The sequence below is a fragment of the Castor canadensis genome, chromosome 7, assembly GCF_047511655.1.
Source record: "Castor canadensis chromosome 7, mCasCan1.hap1v2, whole genome shotgun sequence".
Taxonomy (NCBI): domain Eukaryota; kingdom Metazoa; phylum Chordata; class Mammalia; order Rodentia; family Castoridae; genus Castor; species Castor canadensis.
In genome coordinates, this window is record NC_133392.1 from 145922313 (window position 1) to 145940538 (window position 18226).

An 18226-nucleotide genomic window follows, 5' to 3' on the forward strand; every position below is an offset into this window, starting at 1 on the left:
TCTAATTGCCAGTATTTCTCTAAGTTTCACACCCCATAATTGAAAACTTGGATCTCCTCAGAGACTTAGTTTGGTACTGAACACTTAGGGGGTGTCAGTTATAGCCTCTTTTGTATTTCTATAATAGAATTATAGAAATTCTATTACTATATAATTATATATTATATGTGTATTATATTATATATTATATATTATTATATTATATAAATTCTATTATACCTGAAACTGGGAATCTATATTCTGGAGGCTGGGAAGTCCAAAACTGAGGGGCAAGAATCTGATAGGGCCTTCTTGTTGTGTTGTCCCATAGTGAAAGGGTAAAGAGCCAGAAAGAGATCAAACTCACGGAGAGCCTCAAGCCCTTCTATAAAAAGCATTGGTCCATTTATGGGGGTGGAGTCCTAGAGACCTAAACATCTCCCATAGGCCCTCCCTCCCAACACTGCTACATTGGAGACAAGCTTTGGGGGAACACACAAACCCATAGCAGCAGGTTAACAATGACTAAATTTTGGTTTATAGCTTGAGAAACTTAATCTTCAAGTGCATCTGGAAATCCTGCAGACCACTTGACCTCCTCCACTCCCTAAGAGGTTGGGGTTAAGAGGGAAGGACAGGGCTAATTCTACAAAAGTGAGTTGGGTTTCTTTGGGATGAGCTAGGTTTGGACTAAGAAGAGGTCAGGGGACAAGTCAATAGGAGTGGAGGGTGAGAAACAGGTTTAGGAATAGCAGGAATTAGTCATTTTGGGGGAATGAATCCGGTTCCCTGCATGGGTCTCTTCGCTTCTTGTGTGCATCTGTGAACCCTATGTACTTCGTAAATATCAATCTGCTCCAAACCTTGTGGGGAAAAGGTCCCTGGGTTTACTTGTGCTGCACATTGCTTTTTGTGACATTCCCAATTTAGCCATTTCCCTCGCAGTCTGAGCTGCCACCCAACGATGTGTGGAAAGGAGCCAGAGAGGGAAAGACGTCGTTTTTCCGATTTTATATACATATAAATTCTCCAGCAAAACGACGAGCCATATCACCTTTAATCGTGTACTAACCAGAGCTAAAAGGATGATCTAGAGAGCGGACCCGCACGCGTGGAGATGGGCGTGTCTTGGGGCAAACGCCGGCCGGGAGAAAAGGAGGTCTGGGTAGAGACGGTCCCGGTTCGGGGGAGCACCATGGCGGAGTCGGGCCGCCGCGGACCCTAGGGGGCGGGGCTCGGGAGGCGGCCACGCGGCGCGAGGTCTGGGTTTTCGTCTTCGCATCCGAGGTAGACGAGGAGGGAGGAGCCTCGGCCACCCAGGGCCTGGTGCCCCGCAGCCTCAACCACTACCAGGTACTCCCACCACGGACCCCTTTGTGTGTCTGCCCCCGCCCCGAAGATGCCCCAGCCAGTAGCGCTGAGTACTCTCATTGGCTCAGCCGATAACTGCACCGATTGGTTCTCCAGTCGACCGAAGTGCGCCGCTTTGCCTCACGACTATTGGTCGTCTGAGCTGCCTGTCAGGTCGCTTCGAGAGGTGATTGCCCGGCGGCTCGGAGTCCCTGGAAGCAGTTCCGGGAAACCCCGCGTGCTGCCGGGATCGCGTCTCTGTCCATGACGGGGGGAGGGGGTGGCGCGCGCGCCATTTCTAGTCGTTTTCAAAGCGCCTCGCGCTGATTCTCACGGGCCCGGCCACCGGCCCCTGCTCTGCCCTGGTGAGTCTCGCGTCGGCCCGTGGGGGGAGGGGCCGGGAGCCCCGATCCGTCCCGACTTAGTCCGACCCAGGCTCGGCACCTTGTCCCCAGTTTGATTTTCGCTCAGAGGCCCGGGGGTGGGGGTGGGGATGGGCTGGGGGCAGCTTTGGCCTCGTCCGGCCGCCTAGCTGTGAGCCTAACCTTGCCGCGGCCCCTCCTTGCCCTCGCCCATCCTCTCCCGCCCCTCCAGTCTCTCCCTCGGTCCCGCCCGCCTGGCGTCCTCCGCGAGGCCTGCCGGGCCGGCAGTGCTTTTCCCGCCTCCTCCCGCCGCTCTTTGCGGCCCGGCCCTGTCCAGCGCGGCCCAGAGCCTGAGACGTCCCCGGACCCTGAGCGTCTCCCCGCCGGGGCTGCCCGGCTCCTGTGTGTTTCGTCCTGGCCGCGACTGGGATGTGTTGATAACGGGGTCGGACCCGAGGGGGTGGGGTGGGCAGAGGGCGGGGTGCACATCCCAGGGTTACCTGAGCCGGGAGGAAACTTTTGTGCGAGCGGAGCCCGAGGAAGGCCGACGTACGTGGGAAGCCTGCCTCACTTCTCCCATGCTGCATGCTTCGGGTCGAGCCTAGATTTGAAGGAAAAAATGACTAAAGAGGCCGTGACACTTAGGCTTCCAGTGGCGCCCGACATAGTTAATTCCGAGACTGTCAGAGGCGCTCCGAATTGGAAACGCGATTCTTTTCTCTTACACGATAGTGACCGTATTGCCAAAAATCAGAAACGGAAGCCCAGGGGGTTCTCGAAGGGCTGAAGCCTTTCACGCCCCCTGTTTGAGATTTTTTGCTATCCTCGAGAGGCTGGAGGATTTATGTCTCATGAGTCAGTCGTAGGATGAGGGCTTGACGCTCCTGAGCCATGAGATAACCGTTAGCTTTCATTTCGTTGGTTCTTTGCAAAGCCCGTCTCTTAATAACGTGAAGAATTTGCACGGAGATGTTCAGAATAAAAGCCAGGGAGGAGCTAGTATCTGCTGACTTCCCCAGTCTCCCAGCGGCCTCTTTAAATCTTATTTAAATGTCTGCTTTTTTTGCAAAAATGTCTTAGGTCAGATTATTTCAGTCACCTTAGTATATTTGCTGCATCCAGAAATATGGTTTGGCTGTGTGGCATTGTGTTGAATTGACATGTTTTAAATGGTCTCATATGACATAAAAATCTTAAATGAACATTTTGTATTCGGCTTGGAGAGAGGTTCCTCCACCCCCACCCCACCCCCTTGATCTGAAGATTTTATTTTCTGGAATCTAATTGTTTTACTTCTTTTTGTAAAAGTTTACGAACTTTTGGAAAAAATTAACCAATTTCAATATCAACTTGCAGAGCCTTTGCAATGAATTGTTAGTTACAAGTATTTCTATCTTGTGCTTAATACACAACTTGTCTTTTTGCTTTACGCATACTTTTAAAAAATCACCTTAACAGATGTTCATTGAACTTTTCTGTTAATTTGCCTGTTTTCACCCTGTAACTAATAGTATCCACAGGTGCAGTGTTGTGAGGGTCTTGCGATACTGAGAACTTAATGAGTTCTGACTGTCTTATAGTATTTGGGGGTGGGAGGGCAAGGGAAAATAGAACTATACGTTCATAAAGACATTTTGAATTATAGGATGCATCTTTATTGAGCCAGGTTGTATTAATCAGTAAATATATTCATCTTATATGATAGTATTTTCTTGATCAAAAGTGTGCTAGTTTCCGATGTTTCCGTTTTCGCTAGTTCATCAGAATTTGAAGCTTGCCTTGAGAAAGATTTATCCAACCAGAATTTAACCAGTCTGCGTCTATATAGACATTAGAGGGCTGTCAAATCTTAATAATGTTTTGTGATCATGAGAAGTCATGCTATATTGTATATCTCATTTTCAGAGTAACACTTTCTACAATTTCCTTGCTTCTTCCTACTCTCTTCACCTCCTTCTCTTGTCTTCTTTCATTAACATCAGCTAAATATCCATGGGCTTTCAAGTGAAAGGTTGTTTTAAGCCAGAAAACTGCACCTAGTGCATTTGCACAGTGTTTGATAAGCAATCTGGAAGTGTGGTTATCTTATGTTGTCTTAGTGCTTTTTAGGTGACTTGTATTTTCTTTATAGCTGACTTGAGTTTCTTCAAGAATAGTAGACATTTTCTTGAGATCCACCTTCATGTCTTATTTCAGTATGTGTTGCAATGTCTTTATTCTGCTATTATCTTCATCACATTATAATTTTACCACAGACATAATGCACTTTAATTCCTTGACTTTTGAGGCAGTATGGAGACTGGCCTTGTATGGTTTTATTGTTTACTCTCCAGGGAATTGGTCCATTTCAGCATTACATACAAGCTGAACATACAAAACAATTTTTGATAGGTTAATCTGAGAAATCTGACTGAGGTTTATCCTAATTAGGTAGTGTTCGTTGAAATTATCAGGAAGAAGTTAGTTGTCCATTCTTCAGTATGATTTTGCATATTTATTTTACTGATATCAAAATTCAATACATACTCATGATTTTTTTTAAAGAAGCAACCTCAACTATAGCTCATTTTTGTGTGGGCTTAAAACAATTGTTTAGCTTTTAAACTTGGTCATTTTTTCTTTTAAATCTGTAAATGGGAAAGCAAATTAATCTTAGAGCAAAAATTAATGTGAAAGTTATGTTTTTTTATTGTTTAAGTGAGGTGGAGAAAAACCCAAGCTGCCAGCAAGAATGTTGAACTAGATACAGCAGGGATTTATTTTATAACTATGTTGTATTTGAAGCAGAGCTAGGAAAATTTCAGAGTTCTTAAAAATTGATTAAGTGATCTGTGGGTGTTCATTCTGTTTTTAAACCAAATTTTAAAAAACTGTATATAAGAATTGAGAGCTGAGGGGCTTTTAGGATTTTGTGGTGATTTGTCTGTTTGTTTGTTTTTTCTGCTCACCAGGCACAACAGCTGCTTTTGTTAATCAGTAATTCTACCTTCAGTAAATTCAAGCCTTTATTTAATTTAGTGTACATGAAGTTCCTTAAAAATCGAATACTTCCATGTACATTTCCCATAGTTTTACAGGGTTTTTATTGCAAATTCAGGTTAGATCCATCACAAAAGGCATAAAGTATATTGGATATTAGCAGCATGTGTACAAATTAGTTTAGATAAATCATGCATTGTCCTACAAACTAGTTATTTCTGGCTTAATGTAATATAGCTCCTGAATTTTTTCCAGCAGCATAATAAAATGGCTAATCAGGTGAATGGTAATGCGGTACAGTTAAAAGAAGAGGAAGAACCAATGGATACTTCCAGTGTAACTCACACAGAACACTACAAGACACTGATAGAGGCAGGCCTCCCACAGAAGGTGGCAGAAAGACTTGATGAAATATTTCAGACAGGTATAATATGCATTTCTTGTTTCTGACTGGTTATGAAAGTGAGGGCAAACCACTTTAAATTTTATAGATTTTTAAGGTTAAATAATGCTTACTGTTTCTGATCTGTGTAGAGCTGAATATTTGTTACTTTCCTTCATTGAGGGCATATTGGGTTTGACTTTGATATTCCTATTTCATTATTGAAGCCTTCTTAGTGTTGAATATGTAGTCTTAGTTGTTTCAGAATGGTACATCAATTCGTCTTAGATTTACTACCAACTAAAATGTATGTTTCAGCATACCAAATTTTGCATTTTTTTCCTTAATCTAAATCAGTCATCATTTTGCTTTTACTTTTCTACTTTTAGCTTCTTAAAAGTGATTGCTAAGTCAGCTTAGGTCTGATTAGGTGGCGTAATAAGAGCACTAGTTAGACTGTATTGTCTGAAATGATAGCATGTCAGACTCCTTGAGAGTTTGTGGCCTGTCCAGTTTCTAATAGAAATCCACATCTCTCCATAATTTGCAAGTGTTTGGTTTGTAACTCCTGCTTTTTTTTTTTTTTTTTGAATCCAGAAGTTCCATGGTTAAGTGCTTAAGCAAATTTGAACATCTTAATATGGTTGGCTGTAAGTGGTTTGAACTTTTAAAGAGGGAGAGAAATATTTACCCTTAGGGAGCGTTGTTCGTAAATAAACCTGTCCTCCTCCTTTGGGACCATAGATGGAAACTTTTCTTCCTCTGTGTTTTGTGTGCCTATCCAGATTCGGAGAGAAAGAGAGAGAGAGAATTGTCTCACTTAGAAATGTGTCTTAAGTACAGTAGACAAGTAGCTGCGTTTTTTTTGTTTTTTTGACCTTAAAAATATTTTAAATCTGGGCAGCTGAGGGTAATTTTAGACACTAAAATGACTTAAAAAAATGACTCCTGGGCGATGGTCCTATTTGAAAATCAGTCCTCAGGAACTTCCTTTGACATTGGCCATGGAGAACTGGCAGTGATCTGCTTAGAGATGCTCTCCTGTAGAGTGTTTTGTTACTGCTAAGAGGCTGATGGTGTGGGGTAGGATTGGATTGGCAGAAAGGATGTTGAGTGTCCTGAGTTGTGGCTTTGGGTGGTGGTGTGGAACATTCAATTAAGGAAACTCCACTTAGGCATGCTCATTTGAGCTTCTAAAATAAATAATGGCAACTTTTTTTTTTTATAAAGTAACTTTGCCAGTGATACTACATTTATTTGGAATTTATTTACTGTATGGAATAAAATCCCTTTTGTCTTTACCAAAATGGAGTCACTTTTGATGTTAGTTCATATGGACTTGGGGGTTTTAATCTGTCAAACATTTCCATTTTACATTGGATCAGTTCTGAAATAGATTCCTTATATATGGAGAGAGAAATACAACATAAGCTTAACAGAATTAAGAAGTTTTATTTTAAGCATAGTAGCTGTTCTGTGTGCAGTTAAATATGCTACATGTGTATTTACATGTGGGATGCAGTGCATATATTTCTTATGTAGTTTCTTTGTAAGTCCATGAATTTCTTACTGCCATTTGAAAAAGATTGTCATTATTGTCAGTGTTGTGAATGTCACAGCTTCTTTAAAATCTAAATTTTCCCTTCAAAAGAACAAAGATGCCTTAAAATATGACTTTCAGAATTGATTAATCAAGCTGCAGTTGTATCTGTAGAAGAGTTTAAAATTACGCCTTTCCACATTCTGATTGCAGCAAAGTAGATGCCCAGATAAATGATTTCAGTCTTATCTTTGGTGCTAAGGAGGGAAAGTCTCTGACACTTTTTGAAGAGTGGAAAGAAGTAAAATTGGTTCTCATATTCTTCCCCACCTCTTACATAGTAAATAACCATAGCAATCCATAATTTGAAGGTTTATCCTTGGGAAATACAATGTGTTTTTACCACTCTTTAACATAAACCAGAATTGTTATGTGAATACTTAATCTGGAGTCCAGTGTGTGTATCAGATTGAACTTTCAAGATTAGTTTGGGGAGTTGGAAGTGAGTTGTAGGATTTTTTTTTTTTTTTGTAGATTGAAATTCATGTTTACAGTTGTTGACAGTTTATCTTATTTTATATTTGTACTCGACCTTTCTATATAGTATCTGTATAGCTGCATGTATGCATATCATTAAATGGAAATATATAGTTTGTTACTGCATATATCAGTTCTTCATATACTTGAATAGGACAGTTTAGCCTACCCTTTTTTATTGCTATAATGTTACCCCTCTTCAATTTAATTTTTAGGATTGGTAGCTTATGTCGATCTTGATGAAAGAGCAATTGATGCTCTCAGGGAATTTAATGAAGAAGGAGCTCTGTCTGTGCTACAACAGTTCAAGGAAAGTGACTTATCACATGTTCAGGTAAGATCATTACTTAAAAATGCCTTTGAACAGTTAGCTATCTGAAATTATTTTACTATCCCAGTATTTTTTCCCCTTGTGGAGAAGTGGTCTTTTTTTGTTTGTATCTCTTTTCTCTTTTTGTAAAGTTAAAGGGATAAGAAATCTTCTGTGGCAGTTTCAGAAGCACAAGTATAAAGCAGTAGTGTGCTCCACACACACTCTGTTTTCTGCAGTACGTTACTTTAAAAATTAAAATCAAAGCCACCGTTTGATGATTGTCATTATTAGATTTTTACATGTTCGAGTTGATTTTTAACATTTTGGGGTTATCTGTTCCTGTTTTGTTATCTCGGAGGGAAATGATGTAGGTGGGAGGAATAGTTTCAACCATCTAGCAAGGGTAGTCCAGATTCAATTCAGTATCAAAAACGGAAGACTGTTTTCCCAATGTAGAGGTAAGCTTCCTGAGGTCTATTCTCTCTTAATACTGTCTACCCCACTCTATGGTGTATAGTGTTCATCTAGCAAATACATGTTGAATGAGTGGATGAAAAAATGATTTTGTTAAAATCTTGGTGTTCTGAAATTTAAACTTAATCATGTATTTAAATTTGACTCTTCAAAGATTCCTGGTGATTCTTTTTATTGAATTACTCATCTATTTTAGAACAAAAGTGCATTTTTATGTGGAGTTATGAAGACCTACAGGCAAAGAGAGAAACAGGGCAGCAAGGTACAAGAGTCAACAAAGGGGCCTGATGAAGCAAAGATCAAGGTAAAACTTGACTTGGATAGTTGAAGTATTTGATGAAAAGCTTTAATTCAGATTCTCTTCTCAATCCTTGTTGATGCCTCTGAGAGTAGCTTCTTGGATAGATACAGTAAGGTCCCTTGGTTTACTTTTTCTTTGTGGGGGAGAGGCAGTTGTGGGGGTTAAACTCAGGGTTTCTGGCTTGGTAGGCAGATGCTCTACCACTTGAGCCACTGAGTCAACTGTTTGTTTTTTACCAAGCACTTTCTTTTCTCTTGGTAAAGAGATGTTGTTATAACTGCTTTTCTCCTTGGCTTATTTATAAAAGGGAAATGGTAGTTGTGCTTACCTCCTAGAGTCCTTAGGATTAAATGAATTAACATATATAAAGCACTTAGAGTAGTGCCTAAAATTAGGGAGAACTATATAACTGAGTCATTAGCATTATTATTACGTAGACAAACTACTCTGAAAGGTAAATGTGTCTTCCTGAAAGACTAGTGAACCTAATTCCTAGTTAAATGGATATTGATGTCTTGTTGCTGTGATGAACCTTTTTTTTTTTTTTTTTCCAGTTCTGGGGATCAAACTCCTCCCACATGCTAGGAAAGTACTTTACCACAGAGTTAGTTCCCACTACAGACTTTTAATTTGAAATGTTCTACAGGTAGTTTTACTGTTTTAGACAGGAACTATAAATTGTATATAACTAACTTATGTAGAACTCCTTTATGCTTTTTTTCCTTATCTGTAAAATGTCATAACCCCAATATGTGAAAATTCTATTTGAGTTAATAGTTTAAAAAAAATAACTTATTAACATTCATTGAATAGGCCTATATTATTTCCCTAAAGCTGGCTGTTTGCTCTTAGTAAGGTGTATATTGTAGATGTAATATGTATCTATTGTATATTTACACATTTATTTGTATTTTAAATATAGAAATATCTGTAAATATAATTCTGTATCTAAAAGCAGAGAGCTTTGAGTCAAAGGTAGAAGAATAAAGAGCCTAAGCCATGTGTCTCTGTGAAATTCCTTGTTCACTCAACTTGATGATATCTGAAATCTGTTGTTGCTTTGACACTGATTACCTAAGGAGTAAATTTCTCCCCCTTTCTAGTTAGATTGCATTTCTTTGCTTGCCATGGTCTTTGTTCTGTAGGCTTTCGTATAAATGTTACCTTAATTGTGACATGAGCTCTTTGAGGGCAAGAGCATTATCATCTTTTCCATTATTTCTCTTAATACATAATGTTATTAGGAAGATTTGTGCTTATTCTCTGAAGCCTCAGTATATTTATTTGTTAGCTGCCAAATTTTGTATCTATACTGTGTGAGAAACTGTCCAGTTCTTATGGAGCTTATGGTATAGTAGGAGTATGAAACAAACAAAAGAATCAAACTAAAGATTAAATTGTGGAACTTGTACTATGGTACATTAGGAAGTAGGAAGGATGGGTGTGTGGTAATAAGTGAAAGAAGCTGCGTGAATGGGACTTAAGGACAAGAGAACATTTTATTTCAAAAGAATTACTGATAGAGATCAGTGTGGTATAAGAATGAGGGAGTCAAATGCTCTAATAGAATTATAGAAGGTGAAAGCTAAGGGATACTAAGTATAAGTATGAATGAGTAGCATGTGGTCAATTTATGTACAATTTTCATTTTTTGCCCCATTTTTCTGTTGCCTTTTTTTGTGATATTGGGGTTTGAACTTATTCTGTTGCCATTTATGACAAAAAAGTGTGTGCTTAGAAACTGAATTTGCTTACTTCATTTTCCATTAAACATGGAGAGGAGCAGTAAAATGAAGCAGGGCCACATGTATGGGGGGCAGGGGTTGCATTTTGATTTTTTTTTAACCCTGACTATAAAATACACATTCTAAGATGTTGGAATACCTTTTGGGAAAGATTAATCCACTCATTTGTGTATGTGTGATTATGTTTTGAAGTGTAAACAGATGTATAATTATCTCTAGGCCTTGCTTGAGAGGACTGGTTATACTCTGGATGTAACCACAGGACAGAGGAAGTATGGTGGTCCTCCACCAGACAGTGTGTACTCTGGTGTTCAACCTGGAATTGGAACAGAGGTAAGTGCGCTTTATGTTGGCCAAGATCGTTCCAGTATATTAACTGTTCTATCTCTTGAACTTGATTCCTTTCCAAGTGTGTTTATTGTTATTCGGAGATATCCATGTATATTTTGCAGCCATCATAAGGAAGGATAGTCTTTGTATAGATAAACTGTCACTTTCTAAAGGAATTGGTTGTTAAAACCATGTACTAATGATAACCATTGTTTGAGGTGAGGTAATAAGGGAGAAGCAATTTTTTTTTTCAGTAGTGGGGTTTGAATTTAGGGCCTGCACCTTGAGCCATTCCGTCAGCTCTTTTTGGTATTGGGTTTTCTCAAGATAGGGTCTCACTTTCATTTTCCCTGGGCTGGCTTCAAACCTTGATCCTCCTGATCTCTGCCTCCTGTGTAGCTAGGATTACAGGCATGTACTCCCATGCCTGGCTCTTTTTTTTTTTTTTTTTTGGAACCCAGGGCCTATACCTTGAGCCACTCCACCAGTCCTTTTTTGTGAAGGGATTTTTTGAGCTAGGGTCTCACGGAACTGTTTTCCCAGGCTGGCTTCAAACCATGATCCTCCTGATCTCTGCTTCCTGAGTTGCTAGGATTACAAGTGTGAGCCACCGGCGCACCCGGCTCTGTTGTTTTTTAATGTCAGCAATTTTGAGCTGTGCTTGTCTTCCCTCTTTATCTTCCCATCACATAAAATGCACTTAGTATTTAATGATACTTTTTTTTGATGGGACTGGGGTTTGAACTCAGGACTTGCAAAGTAGGTGCTCTTGTTTGAGCCACATCTTCAGTCCATTTTGCTCTGGTTATTTTGGAGATGCGGGTCTCGAGAACTATTGCCCAGGCTGGCCTGGAACCACAATTTTCCCAATCTCAGCCTCCTAAGTAGCTAGAATTATAGATGTGAGAAACCTGCACCCAGCTAAAATACTAAGAAATTTAAAATATACTTAGACTTCCATTGAGTAACTTTAAAGAAAGCAGTAATTCCTTATCAAGACTGTTATGCTGGTGGCTCATGCCTGTGATTCTAGCTACTTGGGAGGCAGTGAGTGAGGCTCATAGTTTGATGCCAGCTCAGGCAAAATAGTTACCATGACCCTATCTTGAATAAACCCATCATATAACAGGACTGACAAAGTGGATCATGTGGTTGAGTGCCTGTCTAGCATGAGATCCTGAGTTCACATTCCAGTATGCCCAAAAGAAAAAAAGTAAAAGACAGTTATAAATGATAGGCTCCTAAAAACCTAAAACTTAGGTTTTGGGTAACAGAAAGCAATGATTGCTATTTGTAGTTTATGAGTGGATAAGCAAAGATGATACAATTTAACATAGCTTTTTAGGTCTATGTCAGTACCAGTTCTAGATGTGTTTGCTTTGTATAGAGTTGTTGGTCTTCTTTTAGCTCAGTTTTAATATTATTTCAGTTAGTATTCAAATTTATTTATTTATTTTTGTGGTGTTGGGGTTTGAACTTGGGGCCTCATGTTTGCTAGGAAGATGCTCTGTCACTTGAGCTACTCCACCAGCCCTTTTTCATGTTGGTATTTTTGAGATAAGGTTTCTCAGACTATTTGCCCAGGCTGGCTTTGAACCATGATCCTCCTAATTTCTGCCTCTGAGTAGCTAGGATTACAGGCATGAGCTACTGGCACCCAGCTGTTTTCTTCTCCTTTCTTTTAGTTATTTTTCGTGTAGGGTCTTGAGTGATTTTTTTGTTTTGGTTTGTTTTTTTACCTGGGCCAGCTGGACCATGGTCTTCCTACTTATGGCCTTCTTTATAGCCAGGACCACAGGTACATACCACCACTCCTGGCTATTGTTTGATATGGGGTCTTGCTAACTTTTCTGCTTGACCTCTTTTTTCTTTTCTTTTTTTTTTTCCCAGCACTGGAAATGGAACCCCAGTTTTCACACTTTGCATTCTGCATGCTTGCACTTAGACCATGCTCCTAGTTCTTTTGCTTTTAGTTTGTTTCTAGATGTAGTCTCACTTTTGCCTAGGGTGGCCTTGGAGAATCCTCTTGCTTCTACTTCCTGGATAGCTGGGATTATAGGCCTTGTTCTTGAGATAAGGTTTTGCCAACTTTTGTCTGAACTGGCCTCCAACCTTGATCCTTCTGTTTCTACCCCCTGAGTTGGGATTACAGGCATGTACCACCATGTCTGGCCAGTATTTTATTTTTTAATATTTAATATTTTTAAAAGTAGTTCAAAACTTTTACATTTAATAATACCTGAATTGTTTACATATTGTTATTTTGGTGATTTTAAAAATTGGATTACTTAATGTTTCATGATTATTGATAGAGTTGGAGTTGGGCCTCTCAGCCAATCTAGGTGTCTTGCAGAAGTATATGTCATCAGTGAAACATAGAATGCAAGTGAATAATATTTTGGCCTTATTTCTGCCTTATTTCTCTTTTGTCCTGTCATTAATAGTCTCTTCCACCCTTCATCTCTAATGTTCTGTGTCTACTGTGAATCCTTTGAAGTTGCATTTATGATTTATGTACTTTTTTTGGTAGTGCTGGGGATGGAACTCATCCACCACCTTCTACCACAGAGCCAGTCACATCTCAGCCCTCCCTTATATTTTATAGACATTTAAAGAAACACAGAACTGTGGCTCAGCTTTCTTAAACTCCTACCTCATGTATTTTTTTTCTATTGATTTTACTTATTTATTTATTTTGGTGGAACTGGGGTTTGAACTAAGGGCTTTGTGCTTGCAAAGCAGGTACTCTATGGTTTGAGCCACACCTCCAGTCCGTTTTGCTCTGGTCATTTTGGAGATGGAGTCTTGCACACTATTGCCGGGGCTGGCCTCAAACTGTAAAAACTTCCCAATCTCAGCCTCCCAAATAGCTAGGATTATAGGCATGAGCCACTGGTACCCAGCTCCTACTGACTTTAAATTTTGTTCTTAGCCTTGGGATATTTTTCTTATAACCTCCTCTGATAAAAAGGGGTAGATTAAACAATGAGACTACTCTGCCTTTTCCTTGTTCTTAAGGTGGCCTGAAACTCATCAGAGGAACACAGTTGACAATAGTTATCAGTAGTACCATTCAGCTTGTGATACCCTTGCTAGTATTTCCCAGTTGTTAACATTTCTTAGCTTCATTTCTTCAACTAGTTATAAAATCTTTTAACAATTAAGTCTATGTAATCTTTTTGTTTTTCACAATGTCCAGTACAACCTTGTGTAAAATTAGTTGACTAGGCATAGTGGCATATCTCAGCACTCAGGAGGATAAGGCAGTAGTATTACGAGTTTGAAGTCAGCCTGGGATATATAGTGTGTAGCCTGGGCTACACAGAGAGATAGTGTCTCAAAAAAACAAAACAAAGCAAACACACAAATTAGTTGGTTGTATCCTTTTTCTTTCTTCTTTTAATACAGGGTCTCTGTGAAGCTCGGGTTGGTCTTGAACTTGTGATCTTCCTGTTTCTACGTAGCCTATTTGACTGGTTTCATTAATGAACTCACTAATGGGAGACTTAACTTATGCTTTATGTAGACGTTTGCTAGTATTCTTAAGATTTTACTAGATACATTTGAACTGTTTAATTGGATAAAGTATTTTAAGTAATTAGATACAAATAGTTATGTAAATTGTAAACATTGTATATCTTTTATGTCTGATTACCTCTTTAGGACAAAGATGAATTTTCCTATAAAATGTTATTACAAAATAACAGGATCCCTATATGAGATCATGTAGTGTGCCTAAGCTGCCTACCAAGAAATTTGTTACAGCAAAATCCTGGTGTAAAGTTTTGGATTCTTTTCATGCAGCCAAATTTCATGAGATTTGGCCTATACTTATTGAACTTAAAGTTTTGAAAAATACGAGGTTTTTAATGTATTACTGATAGATTTAACAAACAAATTGATTCTAATTGGTGTCATTTTTAATGCTGTCAGGTTTTTGCATCGTTACAGTTACTAGTAAAAAAATTTTAGATCTTAATTGAGGTTGAAATTAGGGTGGGTGCCTGAGAATGTAGCAGTATTAAAATTAAGTTAGGAAAGGACTATTAGGTCTCCTGTCTGGATAGAATCTACTATAAATTATACCTCTAGGTGAGAACACATTAATAGACGTTGCTAAGCATTATTCTGAGATTTTAAAAATACATGAATGATAGGTGTTAATTTTAATTTTACTCTGCCTGGGTTCTCACATCCAATATGGTTATACTATCTCCTATTTTCTGTAGCTAGTATTGTACATCTGTTCTGGGAAGCAAGTTCTGTTTTGTTTCCATTAATATAAATTTAACGTTTACGGAGGTTATGCTATTTGGTAAATTCTATCTTTTCGTTTTTGTGGTGGAATCTTACTACTATGTTGCCCAGGTTGTCTCTATCTCCTGGGCTCAAGTGGTCCTCCCACTTCAGCCTCCCATGCAGCTGGTATTAAGGAAAAGCCACTATACCTGGCTATGATAAATTCTTATATGTTTGAAGAGCACAGAACTGATACTCTTCTATCGAGGAATTAAAAAGAAATGGTAGGAACCAGGCACTGGTGGCTCATACCTGTAATCCTAGCTACTTGGGAGCAGAGATCAGGAGGATCACAGTTTGAAGCCAGCCAGGGCAAAAAGTTTGTAAGACCCTGTCTCGAAAATACCCAAGACAAAAGGCTGGCAGAGTGGCTCACATGATACAATGCCTGCCTACCAAGTGTGAGGCCTTGAGTTTGAACTGCAGCCTCTCCCCCCACCCAAAAGGAAATGGTAGGTCATTCTTTGTTTTGCTAATGGAGGTTGTTTAGAACCATTATATTTGGGTTTTGTTGTTGTTTTTTGTGGTACTGTGGCTTGAACTCATGGCCTTCACCTTGAGCCAATCCACTAGCTCTGTTTTGTGAAGGGTTTTTCTAGATAGTGTCTTGTGGAACTATTTGCCTGGGCTGACTTCAAACCACGATCCTCCTGATCTCTGCCTCCTGAGTCACTAGGATTATAGGTGTGAGCCACCAGCGTTCAGCTTGATCTTAAAGTATATGACTTTGTAGCACCTGAATTGAATTATGTGTGAGAAGAAAATGTGTTTGCTAATTAGCAAACTTAAATAATAACTGAATAATGGGAGAACCCTAGTCTACACCCAAAAGATGTTGAACTACCTGGTTACTTCTCTTGATTCCTCCCCTTCCCTCTTTAAGAGGGCGTTCTTTGTTACTGCTGAAGTGCTGTATGGATAGACTATAGACACCTACATTCTCCAAGCTTTGATGACTAGCAAGTAAAGAAAGAACTGTTGTTACGGCCTTCACTGGATTCTGTTGGCTCTGGAGGGAGAGGGTTACCTGAACATGGCTGAGTGCTTACTCTGAACAGGTCACATACAGCCAGAAGGGCTCAGACACCAATAGGCTAATAAAAAGAAAATATTTCTCTTTCATCTTAGTTAATTAAAACTTTAAAAGGAGCAATGGTGAAATCATTTTTGAAAAGTTATTTTATTAGCTTTTTGAATTCTTTTTCTCTCCCTTGCAATATTGGAGTCTGAACTCAGGGTCTGCTAGTCAGGTATTCTACCACTTGAGCTATGCCCCAGCCTTTAGACTTACTTTAAATTTTAAGTTAAATTGGTTCTGAAATATGTCTATTTCCTATTTCTCAGATAACCAGATATCTTCTACTGTGAAGTCTAGTAGTTTATAATATTGGGGATTTTATTGACCACAAATTTGGTGTTTCTTTCAAAGTCAAATATTGTTTGTATGGAAAATCTACAAGTTGGATTTTTATTATAAAGAGCTTGTTTTGTGACTCTTTTATGTAAGCCAATCCTTAAATTACTTTTCTTGAAAATAAAGACTTTTCTGGATAGACCAGCTTTTTTTTTTATTTCATTTTATTTTTTGCTGTACTGGGGTTTGAACTCAGGTCCTTACTCTTGCTAGTGCTACTCCTGCTTTCACCTCTCCGCCAGTGAAAATGCAGACTTTTTTATTTTAGTTTAGCTTGATGAAGCAAACTTGTCTGGTTCTAAAAATAAAGGCACAACTGTCCAACACTTAGCTATGTGTTGTATGTATTTTCAGGGCCACTGTGTGTTCTTTTTCTTTGTTTTACATGTATTTGTATTGGATAGAGAGAAAATATGAATGATGAAATATGTACTTACTGAACACCATTGCATTATATGAATAGAAACATGAAGGAAAACTTGGTTCCAAGAACTTTTTTTTCCTCTTTTGTACTGAAGATTGGACAGAGGGCCTCATGCATAATAAGCACATGCTCTACTACTTAGCTACACCTCCAGTCTCTCCCTCCACCCTCAAACAATTTTGAAATGCGTAAGTACAAACTCATAAAAAAATCCTCTAACCAGATAAGGCCAGAGAGCCTTTCAGAATTAATACTAAGCATGCTTGTGTATTTCTTGCTTCAGGATACCTTCTGTCAGTATCATCAGTATCTTTCTTTTAGCTATGAGTGTTCTTTTACATGGTTGATACACTGGACAGTGTAGCTTAATCTGGTGAAAAGTAGTCAGATTCTGGGTATTTTACACTTTTTTTTGTGGGACTAGGACTTGAACTCAGGGCTCTGCACTTGCAAAGCAGGTGCTCTGCTGCTTGAGCCACACCTCCAGTCTGATTCTGGATATTTTAAAGGCAGATCTAACTGGATTTATTGACAGGTTGGGCATATGAGAAAAAATAACCAAGATGACTTCAAGGCTTTTGACCCGAGCAGCTAAAAGGATGGATTTCCCATTTTCTGAAATGAAGAAAACTAGAGAAGAAAAACCAGGGTTAAAAGACCGGTCAGATCTGGACAGTTATGAGTTAGATGTCTGTTACACATCCAAGTGGAGCTTTTAAGTGAACAATTGCTTATATGAGCCTGGAGTATGGGGGAGAAATCTAGCTAGAGATTATAAATGTGGGAATTATAAGCATCTATATAATATTTGAAAACCATGGTTTGGATGTGATCATCAAGGAAGTGTTTCAGCCTTCCAACGTTTAGTTTAGGGAGATGGCGAAGAACCAGGAAAGGAGACAGAAGAAAGATCCAGTGAGGTGATGGAAAAACCAGGAGCATGGGATTCTAGAAATCAACTGAATAAAGTTTTCACAGGAGTACCTGGTCAGATTGAGGACTGAGGATTGACTCTGGGTTGTGGCAATGTGGAGGTTATTAGTGACTTTGACAAGAATTCAGGTAAAAGCCAGATTCAGAGAAGATTCAATAGAGTTGGAGGTGAGGAATTTGAGACAGCAAATACATACAGCTCTGTGGAGGAATTGTGCTACAAAAGGTGGCAGAGATATAGGACAATATCTTGAATGAATTAAAGAGTCAGAATATATTTCTGCTGAAATTGTAACAGAAAAATGGTAAAACATTTGTGTGCTGATGGGAAAGATACAGCAGAACAAGAAAATTGATGATAAATTGTTGCCGGAGCAGATGTTCTCGAAGATGAGAGAAGGAATGGAATCTAGCATGTAAAGTATGAAGGAGATACTTATTCACACTTTTAAAGATGAACAACTGTTGACTGGTGGAGTGGCTCAAGTGGTTGAGTGCCTGCCTAGCAAGCACAGGCCCTGAATTCAAATCCAGCCACCAAAAAAATAATAATTAAAGATGAACAACTATTATGTCCCAGGCACTGTGTTCAGTGCAGGGAATAAAATAAGAAATAAGACGTGGCTCTTTGCTGCCACACATGTTGAAACCTTCTTGCTGGTATTATTTCCATTTGAGGAAATTGAGACTCACTGAGGTAACTAAAACGTAGATTTGAATCTAATATAACTAAAACGTAGATTTGAATCTAATATAACTTAACACCCGTCATTTCCCTCATCCTTACTGACTTCATCGCTATCACCTTGCTAGGTCAGGCCATCAATATATCTTGCCCTGTTAACCTCACTGGTCAGCCTGTTT

The 18226-nt window shown here is 39.1% G+C and overlaps 1 protein-coding gene across 3 annotated transcripts in view; it reads left to right on the top strand.

The window, feature by feature from the left end:
- Positions 1-1536: 1536 nt before the first annotated feature.
- The window catches only part of Hnrnpr (heterogeneous nuclear ribonucleoprotein R), a 28884-nt gene continuing 12194 nt past the window's right edge, over positions 1537-18226 (top strand). Inside the window, exons 1-5 of one of the 3 annotated variants that reach the window (XM_074081020.1) lie at positions 1539-1694; positions 4929-5094; positions 7345-7463; positions 8113-8220; positions 10182-10295. In XM_074081020.1, the coding sequence (XP_073937121.1) occupies positions 4938-5094; positions 7345-7463; positions 8113-8220; positions 10182-10295 (498 nt within the window). In that variant the 5' untranslated portion in view covers positions 1539-1694; positions 4929-4937. Of the gene's footprint in view, positions 1695-4925; positions 5095-7344; positions 7464-8112; positions 8221-10181; positions 10296-18226 lie in introns of all 3 variants that reach the window. The other 2 variants (XM_074081019.1, XM_074081021.1) reach the window with 2 other exon arrangements.